The sequence below is a fragment of the Maniola jurtina genome, chromosome 28, assembly GCF_905333055.1.
Source record: "Maniola jurtina chromosome 28, ilManJurt1.1, whole genome shotgun sequence".
Classification (NCBI taxonomy): Eukaryota; Metazoa; Arthropoda; class Insecta; order Lepidoptera; family Nymphalidae; genus Maniola; species Maniola jurtina.
The window spans coordinates 448,990-464,565 of NC_060056.1; the positions used below are offsets into that span (position 1 = coordinate 448,990).

At 37.1% G+C, this 15,576-nt stretch overlaps 1 protein-coding gene across 1 annotated transcript in view; it reads right to left on the bottom strand.

Annotated features, from left to right (window-relative positions):
• Nucleotides 1–15,576, bottom strand: part of LOC123879478 (cytoplasmic aconitate hydratase-like) — a 32,690-nt gene that overhangs the window by 4,594 nt on the left and 12,520 nt on the right. The window contains exons 12-16 of the mRNA XM_045927197.1: nucleotides 3,717–3,879; nucleotides 3,148–3,248; nucleotides 2,509–2,628; nucleotides 1,338–1,494; nucleotides 562–668 (exon numbers count right to left, since the gene is read on the bottom strand). Of these exons, the coding sequence (XP_045783153.1) occupies nucleotides 562–668; nucleotides 1,338–1,494; nucleotides 2,509–2,628; nucleotides 3,148–3,248; nucleotides 3,717–3,879 (648 nt within the window). The remainder of the gene's footprint in view (nucleotides 1–561; nucleotides 669–1,337; nucleotides 1,495–2,508; nucleotides 2,629–3,147; nucleotides 3,249–3,716; nucleotides 3,880–15,576) is intronic.

The following is a 15,576-nucleotide window of genomic DNA, read 5'->3' on the forward strand; positions in this document are numbered from 1 at the left end:
TATTTAAAAACCTGTATTCTTAAAATATTCACAATGTAACATCTGCTAGAGGTCAACGAACGTTGCGTAGATAGATGCCGCGGACTCAATACCACTGCATAGACGGGATATTGACCCCCGAGTTTTGCTTTTATTCGAGTTGTGTCATGAAGATAGTTGTCCAAAAAAACAGTGTTTTCATCGAAAATGCTCTTATTCTTTTGAAATATATAACAAAACTAGTTGATACCCGCGACTTCGTCCGCGCGGATTTGGTTTTTTTAAAATCTCGTGGGAACTTTTTGATTTTCTGGAATAAGGAGTTACCTATGTCTATTTTCGGGAAGCAAGGTACCTCTGGACCAAATTTCATATAAATCGGTTCAACGGTTGAGCCGTGAAAACGTAGCAGACAGACAGACAGACAAATACACTTTCGCATTTATAATACTAAGTATGGATAATAGTTTTTGATTTATCGTACAAAATGTCGGGGAAAATACCCGAATACGGAACCCTCGGTGCGCGAGTCTGACTCGCACTTGGCCAGTTCTTTTTTAATAAATGAAATAGTATAAATACCTCTTTGAACATTCCCGGAATGACGTACTTGTTCTCAACCTCCTGTATTTCAGCTCTCGTGGGCCAAATCTCACGCAGGAACACTGGAGAACCATCCGCGCGTTTGCCTGGACCAAAAATTTTCTATCATCATCATATCATCGTCGCTGGCTCACTACTGAGCACAGGTCTCCTCTCAGAATGAGAAGGGGTTGGCTATATCTACCACCCTGGTAGATTATGGCCAAACCCTTTCATGGATCCATACTAATATTATAAATGCGAAAGTGTGTCTGTCTGTCTGCTACCTTTTCACGGCCCAACAGTTTAACCGATTCTGACGAAAGGTACAGAGTTAGCTTATATCCCGGGGACGGATATAGGCTAATTTTTATCGCGGAAAATCTTTGATTTTTCACGGGATTCCTCAAACCCCATCCGTTTAACCGATTTGTATGAAATTTGGTATTTTTATCCCGGAAAATCAAACAGTTCCCACGGGATCTTTAAAAACCTAAGTCCACGCGGACAAAGTCGCGGGCATCCTCTAGTTAATAAAGGGTGAGGTAATAGTGAGTGAGGTAATAAAGATTGAGGAAGATCGGATATTTTTATTTTGTTAATGGATGAATTTTGATATTGTAAAATTAGAATAAGAAGTTATTTTGCATGCCACGCCGTGGTAGATTGTAGTTCCTGTACCCATAAGCGTACATATTATATTCCTCAATCTATGCAAATAAATGAAATGAAAAAAAAAGGAAATGTAATAGAGAGTGAGGGAATAGAGTACTCACCCAGCGGTTCCGTCTCAAAGTCAATGTCAACAGTGCCAGCCAAAGCGTAAGCTATGACTAACAAAGGTGACGCCAGGTAATTGGCCCTAGTGTTGGGGTGGATGCGACCCTCAAAGTTTCTATTGCCTGACAGAACTCCGCAGCAGACCAGCTCGTTCTAGAAGGAGATCAAAGATCAATTAGATTAGCAACCGCCGAGTTTCTTGCTGGTTCTTCTCGTTAGGAACGGCATTCCGAACCAGTGGTAAATTATTTTGACGATTCAAAAGCACTTGTAAAAGTTTATTTGAATAAAAATCTATTCTATTCTAAAAAAACCGGCCAAGTGCGAATCGAATCCAAGTGTTGGAAATAACTGGCGTGAGGGCAGAAGAGACGTTTTTCAGTGTTCCGTACCTCAAAAGGAAATGGCACCCTTATAGGATCACTTTGTTGACTGTCTGTCTGTCTGTCTGTCTGACGTGTCTGTCAAGAAACCTATAGGGTACTTCCCGTTGACCGAGAATCATGAAAGGCTGGTAGGTAGGTCCTATAGCACAAGTAAAGGAAAAGATCCGAAAACAGTGAATTTGTGGTTACATCACAAAAAAAAAATTAAAATGTGTTTCAATTTTCAAAGTAAGATAACTATAATAAGCGGGGTATCATATGAAAGGGCTTTACCTGCACATCCTAATAAAACAGATTTTTATTTATTTTTATGCATGATAGTTTTCGATTTATCGTGCAAAATGTTGGAAAAAATAGCCGAGTACGGGACCCTCGGTGCACGACTTTGATGCGCACTTGGCTGGTTTTTTAAAAACGCATAGGTAGTACGTACCTACCTATTTGAATTTTTTTTTGTTATTTATAGGTAGGTAAGTATCTATTTGAACTTTTATTTGTTTACGCATAGGTATAGACTATAGACTATAGGGCTAACTTAACTTTTAACTTAAAGCAATTTCCGAGCAAGGGAAAATAAAGGGCAGACATAGACCTGGCCGCAGATGAACATCCTGGCTCAAAAACCTTCGCCAGTGGTTTAACATGAGTACGAGGTCACTGTTTAGAGCAGCGGTGAACAAGATCCAGTTAGCCTTAATGATTGCCAACCTCCGATAGGAGACGGCACTAGAAGAAGAAGAATTTCCGAGCAAGTGGCAAAAAAATATGTAATTCGTAATACCTTTTCAATGGTGTTGGCGATGTTATCATCTATGGGACCTGAGTTGCCAATACAAGTCATACACCCGTAGCCGACTATGTCGAACCCAAGCTTCTCCAGGTACGGAACCACTCCAGATTCCTGAAACGATAAGATTTAGTTAAGTATGAACAACAATATTTAATGTATACGTTAAGTAGCTGTAGGTGAATTTAATAAATAAAAATAAAATTAATATACTTAACTGTGTATTTGTTTTATTTTTAAGGCGAGACAGATTTATTTACCCAATATTTTTTCTTGTTTTAACTTATACGGTCAACATTGGTATAAAGAGCGTAGTTTGACTTTTTCAGACTTAAAACACGGTTAAAACGAGATACATTTATGTCTCTCACAAATCTGACTCGATTTAACTCAAAAATTTTGAGCAAAATCAAAATTCACTCTCAGCCTTAGGTTGTTGCGAAATCGGGCGCACTTTGACTTTGCTTAAGTTTCTGTTAAAACGAGACAGGTTTATGTCAGCGGTATAGCTCTGTCTCATTTTAACAGTGTCTTAAGTCTGAGCAAAGTCAAAGTGCGCTCTAAAGATCTCAGCCTAAAGCTGAAGTTTCTTGTCATTTCGTAGTGACACTTTCAAAGTTGAGTAAAACTCACCCTTAAGTAATAAGTGACAACCCCCGAGCCAGGCGACAGGGAAGTCTTGATGTAAGGTAGCACTGAGAGGCCATTTTCTACCGCCTTCTTTGCTAACATGCCTGGGGACAAAAGGTAATAAGATAATGGAACTGGCGAACAAAATGGTGTACCTAATTACACTCCAGATCAAAAAAAAAACTTTTAATCTGGACGTTGTAGGCCTATTGCATATAAATCTGAACTTATTCCCAAACAAAACGCCCTGTCGACGACGGGTTATATGGATACGGACTCATAATGGTAAGTTCTGAAAGAATGAAAAACACCTTGGGAAACATTAGGAAATTCGAGGGAAAAAGTGAGAAATTCGGTAAAAATACGACATCACTCCATAGCTTCGATCCTGATGCCAGGGTTCTTGTAATACAGAAAAAACACCTTGGGAAAAATTGAGAAATTTCGGGGTTTTCGGGGGAAATTGGTAAAATCGTACCCCAGCTTCGACTACGATGCTGTGGAATCAAAAAGCTGAAAATCATAATGGGAAAAATTGGGAAATTTGGGAAAACTTAGGTAAATTCGCTCACCGGCACCAAGCATGACGCTGGGGTTGGAGGTATTGGTACAGGACGTGATGGCAGCGATGATGACGGATCCGTGCGTTATCGAGTAAGTCTTCCCATCGCTGAATGAGAAGCTGCCTGATGTTGCTAGCTGCGCTGGAGATAGCCCGTAGCCTTTGAAGCCCACCTGTGGAATACGAACAAGTGTAAATTAAAAATTTATAACACCCCCGACAAGTGAAGGTTACAGTAACTAGAAAAGACCGAAAAGACCTGATAACTTTCAAACGGCTGAACTGATTTTCTTGGACTATTCCGCGCCTACTATCTAAAGTATCTGAGTTTTCCAAAACATCATTTTCAAATAAATAATTATGTATTTAGGCAACGTCCATCTTGACAGCTTGACATTTGTCAATTGACATAATATTATGAACCTAACGGTTATCTAACCTTCTTTTCTACAAGAAAACTAGAAAAGAGCTGATAACTCTTAAACGGCTGCACCAATTTTTTTGGATTATAGCTAAGAACACTCTCGATCAAGCCACCTTTCAAACAAAAAAAACTAAATAAAAATCGGTTCATTCGTTTAGGCGCTACGATGCCACAGACAGATACACAGATACACAGATACACAGAACACAGATACACACGTCAAACTTATAACACCCCTCTTTTTGGGTCGGGGGTTAAAAATGAAAAAATATTTAAGGGGCAAGCGACGGGTCTGTCCGCGGAATTCAAATTTTATTTGGTTTTTCGCAATTTGTAAACTAATACGATAAAGTAGGCTTATGGCATTCTAGTTGCGACAATGGCAGTATCATTTCCATATGTTTATATAAAAATCTTTACTTGTTGAGGTCCAGTTTAAAAAACTAGCTCTAGTATTGACTAATTTGTGAGTTACAGTCGATACTAATTTCTTACTGGACTTCTTCTTCTTCTTCAAGTAAAGATTTTTATATAAATAGGTGGGGATGATACTGTTAGTGTCGCAAATAGAATGCCATAAGCCTACTTTGTCGTATTAGTTTACAAATTGCGAAAAACCAAATAAAATTTGAATTTCACGGTATAATACATATTAGTAGGATTAAAAATTGTATTAACCATTTCGCGTTTTGTTTACCCAAGTCTTTAAATGATCGTGACATACATTCTATAAAAATAACACGGAAATAATATTCTTTCTTTCACTAAAGGTCGTGGTACAAATAATTGTATGTGTAAGCAAAATCATCACGGCACAGAATTTGCTGATAGTGCATTAATTGCTGACCTTGTAAGGAAATATTATAAAAATCGACCAAGTGTGAACCGGGCTCGCACGCGAAGGGTTCCGTACCATAGCACAAGAAATAACACTTTTTTCATGGCGGCCAATTTTATTGCAATGTTGGATATAGTGCAAAATGGTGGAAAAAATACCTGAGCACGGAACCCTCAGTGCGCGAGTCTGACTCGCACTTGGCCGGTTTTTTAGTGTTCCGCACATCAAAAGGAAAAACGTAACCCTTATTGTCACTTTGTTGTCTGTCTGTCCGTCTGTTGTGTCTGTCAAGAAAACCTATAGAGTACCTACTTCCCGTTGATCTAAAATCATGAAAATTAGCAGGTAGGTGGTCTTATAGCACAAGTAAAGGAAAAAATCCGAAAACCGTGAATTTGTGGTTACATCACAAAGAACAAATAATATTAGTATTTTCAATTTTCACAGTAAAGTAACTATACCAAGTGGGGTATCATATGAAAGGGTTTTACCTGTACATTCTAAAACAGATTTTTATTTATTTTTAGGCATAATAGTTTTTGATATATCGTGCAAAATCTCGGAAAAATACCCGAGTACGAAACCCTCGGTGCGCGAGTCTGCCTCGCACTTGGCCGGTTTTTTTACTTAACCCATACTCTTTCTCGGTTTCTACACGGCATCGCACCGGGAAGCTAAATGGCTTAGCGGCACGGCTTTGTCAGGAGGGTAGTAACTAGCCACGGCCGTAGCCTCCCACCAGCCAGACCAGAGACAATTTAGGAATGAAAAAATCCTAATTTCTCTCCGCCAGGAATTGAAACCGGGACCACTTATAATACCATAGCGTTCACCACTAATTTTGTCACTATATTTATGCTACATACAGACAGATCCATTATGCTTTACATATGTATACGTAATATTCAGGAACTAAAAATGGCTGACATTAGTGAAATTTAGTTTTAAATGATAATATAAAACGCCAATTCAGAGTTAAAATCAACTGATCTAACCTCACGTTCAGTTAGTATTGTAGCGTCTAATTTAAACGTACTTTCTTTTAGTCTTCAATATTTGTAGTGTAATTTTTCGAAAAACTCTGGTAAGTTTGCTTTTGTTATACTATAATATTACTAGCTTATGCCCGCGACTTCTTCTAACCAACCCCCTATTTTACCCCCTTAGGGGTTAACTTTTCAAAAACATTTTTCAGTGGATTTTTTTCTTTATTATTAGAAATTAACTCTAGTATCGACTAATGTGTGTTATAGTCGATACTAAAGCTAATTTCTTAAACTGGACCCTTTCAAGTAAAGATTTTTATATAAACCTGTGAGGATGATACTGCCATTGTCGCAATTAAAGTGCCATAAGCCTACTTTGTCGTGTTAGTTTACAAATTGCGAAAAACCAAATAAAATTTGAATTTCGCGGGCAGACCCGTCGCATCCACCTTATCAAACTTATGCCTGCGACTTCGTTCGCGTAGACTAAACAAATTTCAAACCCGTTTTACCCCTTTTGGGGTAGAATTTTCAAAAATCCTTTCACAGCAGATGTCTACATCATAATAGAATAGAATAGAATAGATTTTTATTCAAGAAAACTTTTACAAGTGCTTTTGAATCGTCAAATAATTTACCACTGGTTCGGAATGCCGTTCCTACCGAGAAGAACAAGCAAGAAACTCGGCGAAGGACTTCGTCTGTGGTGGCGTTTGCTGGCGCGCGTGTTGTGACTTTTTGGAGTGTTTTTTTTTGTTAAAACTGACTGGAAAGCGCTCTAAGGAGGTGCTGTGCGTATGTCGGCGAGCGCCGGTACAGACGGGGTCCATACTTGTATAGTTTAGCTAACTTGTTACAAATAACTACAAACTTGACATTGGCTAATCATTGTAAAAGCCAGACGAAAGAGAAAAAAAAAAGAAAACTCGGCGAAACTAATAGACGAAACTAATAGCTATCTGAACGTCAAACAGCCCGATCCGTCCAGTAGTTTGAGCTGTGCGTTGATAAATCAGTCAGTTACCTTTTCCTCTAAATAAAAGGAAAAGATTTCTAAAGACTAAACACTAATATTATAAAGGCGAAAGTTTGTATGTGTGTGTGTGTGTGTGTGTATGTTTGTTACTCCTTCACGCAAAAACTACTGGACGGATTTGGCTGAAATTTGGAATGGAGATAGATAATATCCTGGATTAGCACATAGGCTACTTTTTATCCCGGAAAATCAAAGAGTTCCCACGGGATTTCGAAAAACCTAAATCCACGCGGGCGAAGTCGCGGGCGTCAGCTAGTTAATAATCATAATGATAATGACCTATAGATCAGTTCAGTCGGTACTTTTTTCTCTAAATTTATAAAAGGAAATGATTTTTAAACGACTTACAAATCATAATTATCATGACGTATCCAAACTAATTAATAATTAAGAAACATTATAAATTAACTTCATTAATGACCACGAAACGACAAGTGCTTGTAAAATTAAGTACAGTGATTCGTTTTGCCTAATTATCTAGAAAAATAACTAATCATTAGGTATTAACAATAACAATTTAATTTTTACCCGACTACGGCAAAGCCAAAAGGAAGGCTTATGATTTTAGCAGTCTACGTATGTATGTATGTATGTATGTTTGTATCCAGATTCTGTGTGTTCCACCGCAGTGCCTAAATTATTGGGCCGATCTTGATGAATGAGGTGTCAATTTATTCGTTGTGAAGGTCCGCGTGACATAGGCTATATTTTATACGAAAAAAATTGACCTCACGGATGTCACATCAAAAACTGTCGGAGTCTACGGTACAATTTAATTTTTGGAAAAAGCGGCGATAGCCCCGTGGTTACAACATCGTCCTCCATGTCGGCAGGTCCTAGATTTAATTCCGGGCTCTCCTTGGGCGGATTTCTGACATTTCGGAGTTATGTACATAATCCGACCTGAGTCCGTGAAAATCCATACTTTAATATTATAAATGCGAAAGTGTGTCTGTCTGTCTGTCTGCTACCCTTTCACGGCCCAACAGTTAAACCGATTTTGATGAAAGGCACAGAGTTAGCTTGCACCCCAGGGCTACTTTTTATCTTAGAAAATCAAAGAGTTCTCACGGGATTCTTAAAGCCCTATCTGTTGAACCGATTTACATGAGCACAGAGGTAGCTTGCGTCCCGGAAATTGACATAGGCAGCTTTTATCTCGGAAAATCAAAGCGTTCCCACGGGATTTCAAAAAATCAAAATCCACGCCGACGAAGTTCAAATTCAAAGTATTTTTATTCAATTAAACTTTTACAAGTGCTTTTGAATCGTCAAAATAATCTACCACTGATTTGGAATGCCGTTACTACCGAGAAGAACCAGCAAAAAACTCGGCGGTTGCTCTTTTCAAGTGTTCAATATAGAATAATATGCCGTGGGCATTATCTAATACGGATATAAAAACTCGGACCGAACTCGGATATTGCTTACGCACAAATCCGATCTCTGATCCACATCCAAGCTATTCAGTGGACATCTTTGACATATCTACGTCATACGTCCGATTTTAATCCGAGGCACATCCGTGAAATTCTCACGGATGACGGAGACAACTCGGATGACGGAAGTCGGAGCTAGTGCGTAAGCTGCCATACAAGTGTACATTAAAAATTTATAACACCCCCGACAAGTGCAGGTTACAGTAACTAGAAAAGAGCTGATGACTTTCAAACGGCTGAACCGATTTTCTTTGATTATAGCTAAGAACACTCTCGATCAAGCCACCTTTCAAACAAAAAAAAAACTAAATTAAAATCGGTTTATTAGTTTAGGAGCTACGATGCCACAGACAGATAAACAGATACATACGTCAAACTTATAACACCCCTCTTTTTGGGTCGGGGGTTAATTAGTTCTATGATTACTTCGGAACGTATTTTCACGGATTCAGATCGGTCAGAGTTCTTGTGAATTCAACGCAAGCAATTCCAGGGTAGGTTAGCTAGTTAATGACAAAAATATTCTAAACACAAGTAATTATTTCCAATACAGTTATTTGAAACCGCAAAATAGATAGCAATAATTATTATCGAATTTTTAATTTCATGTTACCTTCTAAATGTTGAAATACGACAAACCATTAACTCCTACTTTTAGCGTATTGATAATACAGATATGATATATATAATAGGCATGTATATCTACATGTATTTATTTATTGTATTTACATAATTCTTACAACTATTTACATTGTATTTTAGCGCCCTGAAGTCTTATGAAGATATACATGTTGAAGGATTTTATAAATTCTACCTTTTCATGGACTATTTTCGAAAATTCCACTCAATCGAAGCCAGGCGGGTTATATAAAAACTTATCATTTATTCAAACTAGGTACTAATACTCGTTTTGATGGTTAATGCCTATTATTGATTTGTAAGATGATATAGTACGTAAACTTAAAACAAAGCTACGAGGGTTCCAAACGCGCCCAGCTCTGAGAAGAGTCCACTACAAACTTAGCCGGATATTCTTTTTGTTATCACCATTTCACAAACTGGGTATCATTCAAAATGATACCTACCAGAATTTTTAAGAATTTCCATAATCAATACAAAGCTACAACATACAAATAATTGTGGTTTAATAAATTGACCACATTTGATAATGATTTCTTTTGTTATATATCAAGAAAGGACGCACCAACATAATATAGCAGTATATAGTTTAAAGTGATATAGTGATATTAAGGAAGTTTTTTTAATTCAGTTAGCGCTTGAATTCACCTGGTGGTAAGTGATGATGCAGTCTAAGATGGAAGCGGGCTAACCTGGAAGGGGTAAAGCAGTTATCATTAAACCCATACGCCTTTGGTTTCTACACGGCATCGTACCAGTACGCTAAATCGCTTGGCGGCATGGCTTTACTGGTACGGTGGTAACTAGCCACAGCCGAAGCCTCTAAAAAGAATACCCGTCTGAAATTGTTGTGAGCAATGGAGTCGATGGTAATGTTTAATTCTAAACTAAAGATTATCTGCATCTTTTTCTTTTTAATATTGCTGAACAAGGACGGAAAAATTAAATATTAAATTTTAGTCCATACCTACTAATATTATAAATGCGAAAGTGTGTCTGTCTGTCTGTCGGTCTGTTAGCTTTTCACGGCCCAACAGTTTAACCGATTTTGACGAAAGGCACAGAATTAGCTTACATCCCAGAAACTGACATAGACAGCTTTATATCCCGGAAAATCAAACAGTTTTTATGGGATTTAAAAAAAAAATCCACGCGGACTAAGTCGCAGGCATCATCTATTTATTTATTTATTTGGAAAACTTTATTGCACACACTAACATATTATATACAGAAAACATTAGAAGAAACTATAGTAGATGGTGCAACCGCCGAGTTTCTTGCTGATTCTTCTCGGTAGGAACGGCATTCCGAACCAGTGGTAAATTGTTTTGACCATTCAAAAGCACTTGTAAAAGTTTATTTGAATAAAAATCTATTCTATTCTATTCTATAAAAAAAAGGCGGTCTTATTGCTATAGAATCTAGTCATATTAATAACTAGAGGATGCCCGCGACTTCGTCCACGTGGATTTAGATTTTTATAGATCCCGTGGGAACTGTTTGATTTTCCGGGATAAAAAGTTGCCTATTTCGATTACAAGGACGCAAGCTACTTCGGTACCAAATTTTATACAAATTTAGTGGATGGGTCTTTAAGAATCCCGCGGGAACTTTTCGATTTTCCGGGATAAAAAGTAGCCTATGTCCGTCCCCGGGATATAAGCTAACCCTGTATCAAATTTCGTCAGAATCGGTTACAGTTTACACTGTTGGGCCGTGAAAAGGTAGCAGACAGACAGACAGACAGACAGACAGACAGAAACACTTTCGCATTTATAATATTAGTATGGATGGAAGTATGGATCACTAATGGCAATTGGTCACGACCCTCAGCAATGGGAAATACGACGTAGAGAGAAAGTGTACAATTCAGTGATTCGGTGATCAAGCTTCTAAGTTAAGTGATATATCTTAAAGCTCTTTCACTGAATCGTTGAGCTGTTACTGACGCCTCGAGAATATTTCTAGATATAAGTTTGCCTATGTACAGTCGGCCTCAGAATTCGAGTAGCAATTCCGCGAAACTGTTGCATCAAAACCTGACCTTTTTTAACCCCCGACCCAAAAAGAGGGGTGTTATAAGTTTGTGGTGTGTATCTGTGTATCTGTCTGTGGCATCGTAGCTAATAAACTAAGGGCCTGATTTTAATTTAGTTTTTTTTTTGTTTGAAACGTGGCTTGATCGAGAGTGTTCTTAGCTATAATCCAAGAAAATCGGTTCAGCCGTTTAAAAGTTATCAGCTCTTTTCTAGTTACTGTAACCTTCACTTGTCGGGGGTGTTATAAACTTTTAATTTACACTTGTCTATAAATACGCCACGCACACCTAACGCATGCATAACCGTGCCACGCGAATATGACCATTAAGGTGCTAAACGACTTATGGCCTTTGAACTAATATTATAAAGAGGTAAAGTTTGTAGTTTTGTTTGTAGGAGCTAGGTAATCCGAATTTGAAATTCTCTCACGAGTTGAAAGCTACATTATTCCTAAGTGACATTAGACTATATCATATTTTCAAATAAATTGAGAGAAAATAGATCCCTACGAAAATTTTAAATAACTGTGCAAAGCTGGGGTAAGTCGCTACTCATACTATCACACTAATAATATTATGAAGGCGAAAGTTTGTGTGTATGTGTGTGTTTGTATGTTTGTTACTCCTTCACGCAAAAACTACTGGACAAATTTGGCTGAAATTCGGAATGGAGATAGATAGTATCCTGGATTACCACATAGGCTACTTTTTATCCCGGAAAATCAAAGAGTTTCCACGGGATTTCGAAAAACCTAAATCCACGCGGACGAAGTCGCGGGCGTCAGCTAGTAATATTATAAAGGCGAAAGTTTGTGTGTAGTGTGTGTGTGTGTGTGTATGTTTGTTACTCCTTCACGCAAAAACTACTCGACAGATTTGGCTGAAATTTGGAGTGGAGATAGATAATACCCTGGATTAGCACATAGGCTACTTTTTATCCCGGAAAATCAAAGAGTTCCTACGGGATTTCGAAAAACCTAAATCCTCGCGGACGAAGTCACGGGCATCAACTAGTGTGCAATAAAGAGTTAGAAACAAAGAAACCAACACCGATTTCATCAATAAACCCTTTGATAAAAATATGTTTTTATCAAAAATCCGGTCAAGCGCGAGTCGGACTCGCTCACGAAGGGTTCCGTAACATCGTAAAAGATATAACACCTTTTTTTTTAATTTTCCTGACAGCCATTTTGAAATATTTATTATTTGTTTTTATAGCGCTTTAGTGTTGATGACGAAAAGGCGGACAGGGGAGGCTTAAAAATAAATCGGTCATTTCAAAAACCGTATAATTCAGTGACTAAGTCATAAGTATTCTTTTATAAGTACTCAATAAAAACTGTTTCATTCAAAACGTTAAACGAATTTCGAAGGACTTGTGGGTCAAACACTATAGTTTGAACTTTATGAGTAACTAGCTGATGCCCGCAGCTTCGCCCGCGTGGATTGGTCAGATCGCCTGCAGCATCAGGATTGAGGAGTTGGAATCCAAATTTTTTATGAAACAATGTCGCAAAGTTCCTCTATCGATTAAAAAAGAAATGACGCAAATCGGTTCAGAAATCTCGGAGATTTCGGTGTACATAGGTAGAAAAACACAACTCCCTTCTTGAAAGTCGGTTAAAAAAGTAGCCTATGTTACACCCTGGTCAATCCTCTACTTGTATGTGAAAATCCCGTTAAAATCGGTTCAGCCGTTCCGAAGATTAGCCTTTTCAAACAGACAGACAGACAGATAGACAAAAATTTTAAAAACGTGTGATTCGGTTATGGTATCGTTCAAATAACCATATGACCTTAATATGTGGTAGTTATTTCGAAATTACAGACAGACACTCCAATTTACTTATTATTAGTATAGATGTACTGACTTACATGGCTTTTGATCAGGTTTTTACATCTATCTTTGAAAAAGCATTCAAAGCACAAAAAGCATGATTGAGAAAAACTTGACTTATGCGGTTTTTGAAATGACCGATTCAAATAGAGTTTCGTTGGTTAGGGTACGGAACCCTAAAAATATCTTCCGAGACAATAACAATATAAGTATGTATTTACAATATCCTAAAAACCTTACCTGGCTCTAATTACCGAAAGCAATTCCCTAAATCCCCCATTAACAAATAACTTATTAGCGAATTATCATCGTTAATTATTTAACTATTCTCCATAATTAATTAATTATCCTTAATAATTAATTTATTTTGTTACGTTACTAAATAAACCCCACTTCTCAACCATGTTTAAATATGCATGGTGTAGTAATAAATTGATTAGTTGCATTTTAACAATCAGTGAATAACGTTTGAAGTTCAGTGTCAATCGAGTTAAAGTTATGGCCTAAGATCCTAGTGTCACCAGACGTTACTTTGTTCTGAGAAACGAAATGTGAGTGATAGAGTAGTGTTATTATGTATTTTTAACCCCCGACCCAAAAAGAGGGGTGTTATAAGTTTGACGTGTGTATCTGTGTATCTGTCTGTGGCACCGTAGCGCCTAAACTAATGAACCGATTTTAATTTAGTTTTTTTTTTTGTTTGAAAGGTGGCTTGATCGAGAGTGTTCTTAGCTATAATCCAAGAAAATCGGTTCAGTTTGAAAGTTATCAGCTCTTTTCTAGTTACTGTAACCTTCACTTGTCGGGGGTGTTATAAATTTTTAATTTACACTTGTTAACGTACGTATATTCGTTGGTTTTTGCCGAGGGCCAATTAGAGGAATAAGTAGGTATGATAATTATTTTTAACCCCCGACCCAAAAAGAGGGGTGTTATAAGTTTGACGTGTGTATCTGTGAATCTGTCTGTGGCATCGTAGCTCCTACTGATTTTAATTTAGTTTTTTTTTGTTTGAAAGGTGGCTTGAAAGGTGTTTTTAGCTATAATCGAAGAAATTCGGATCAACCGTTTGAAAGTTATCAGCTCTTTTCTAGTTTTCTTATAGAGGTTTTTGTGTCCAGGGTTTTTTAAATTTTGAGTTATTCCTTTTGTTCATTGCTATACCAATTTTGATGAAAATCGTCATAATAGTCTTTCAGTGATAGCAGTCATTCGCTCAGTAGACAGTGTCATATTTCTGTCACTGGGTATATGACAGTTATTACTTTAAGACACACTCGTCATATTGTAGCGTTTAAACTATCTATGCTTATAATCGTGGTATCATTTTATTAATGCTGCCATATTTATCTTTCTGTCATATATATTACAACTATTTAGCCTTCCAGTGATAGCAGTCATTCGCTCAATAGACAGTGTCATATTTCTGTCACTGGGTGTATGACAGTTATAACTCTAAGACACAATCATCATGTTTCTTTTATTAACGCTATCATATTATTTTTCTATCATGTATATTACAACTATTTAGTGTTCCAGTGATAGCAGTCATTCGCTCAGTAGACAGTGTCATATTTCTGTCACTGGGCGTATGACAGTTATTACTCTAAGACACAATCATCGTGTTCTTTTATTATTGCTGTTATATTGTTGTTTTGGCATGTACATATATTACAACTAATTGGTCTTTCAGTGATAACAGTCATTCGCTCAATAGACAGTGTCATATTTCTGTCACTGGGTGTATGACAGTTATAACTCTAAGACACAATCATCATGTTTCTTTTATTAACGCTATCATATTATTCTTCTGTCATGTATATTACAACTATTTAGTCTTTCAGTGATAGCAGTGATTCGCTCAGTAGACAGTGTCATATTTCTGTCACTGGGTGTATGACAGTTATTACTCTAAGACACAATCATCGTGTTTCATCCTGTCATATTTATTTTCACAAATAGTCAAACTTTTGATTGTTCTGTCATGTATATTACAATGATTTAGTCTTGTATGTCACTGGGTGTACGACAGTTATTACGCTAAGAAACTAACGTCATGTCATTTTAATGTTTATGAGTATTTAGACATGTGACTTCGGGCAGTGGATTTAATCTTCAAGTAACAGCAGTCAGTCACTCAGTAGACAGTGTCACATGTCTGTCACTGGGAGTCTGACAGTTATTGCTGAGAGATATCCTCATGTAATTTTTGTATTATTTTTTCACTGTCACTTTCCATTTATTTACAGGGATTTCATCTTTACTATGGCAATAGTTATTGTCTTAACTTTGTGTGATACTTATGTTATTGTCGTAACATTGTGTCATTCTTATGTTATTTTCGGTGTGATTTTCAGCAATGAATTATCTTTCAGTGACAGCAATCATTCACTCAGTAGACAGTGTCACATGTCTGTCACTGGGTGTCTGACGGTTATTACTCTAAAATAAAATCATCATATTACTTAAGGCTGATGCTTTTAATTTGTTTTTAAGATATCAATATGTAACTTTTGTATTGTTTTTCCACTGTCACTTTTTGTTCTACTCCAAATATTTAGAGAGGTTTTGTCTTTACTATGGCAAGAGTTATTATCTTGAGAAACTGTAACTTTGTGTCATTATTATGCTAT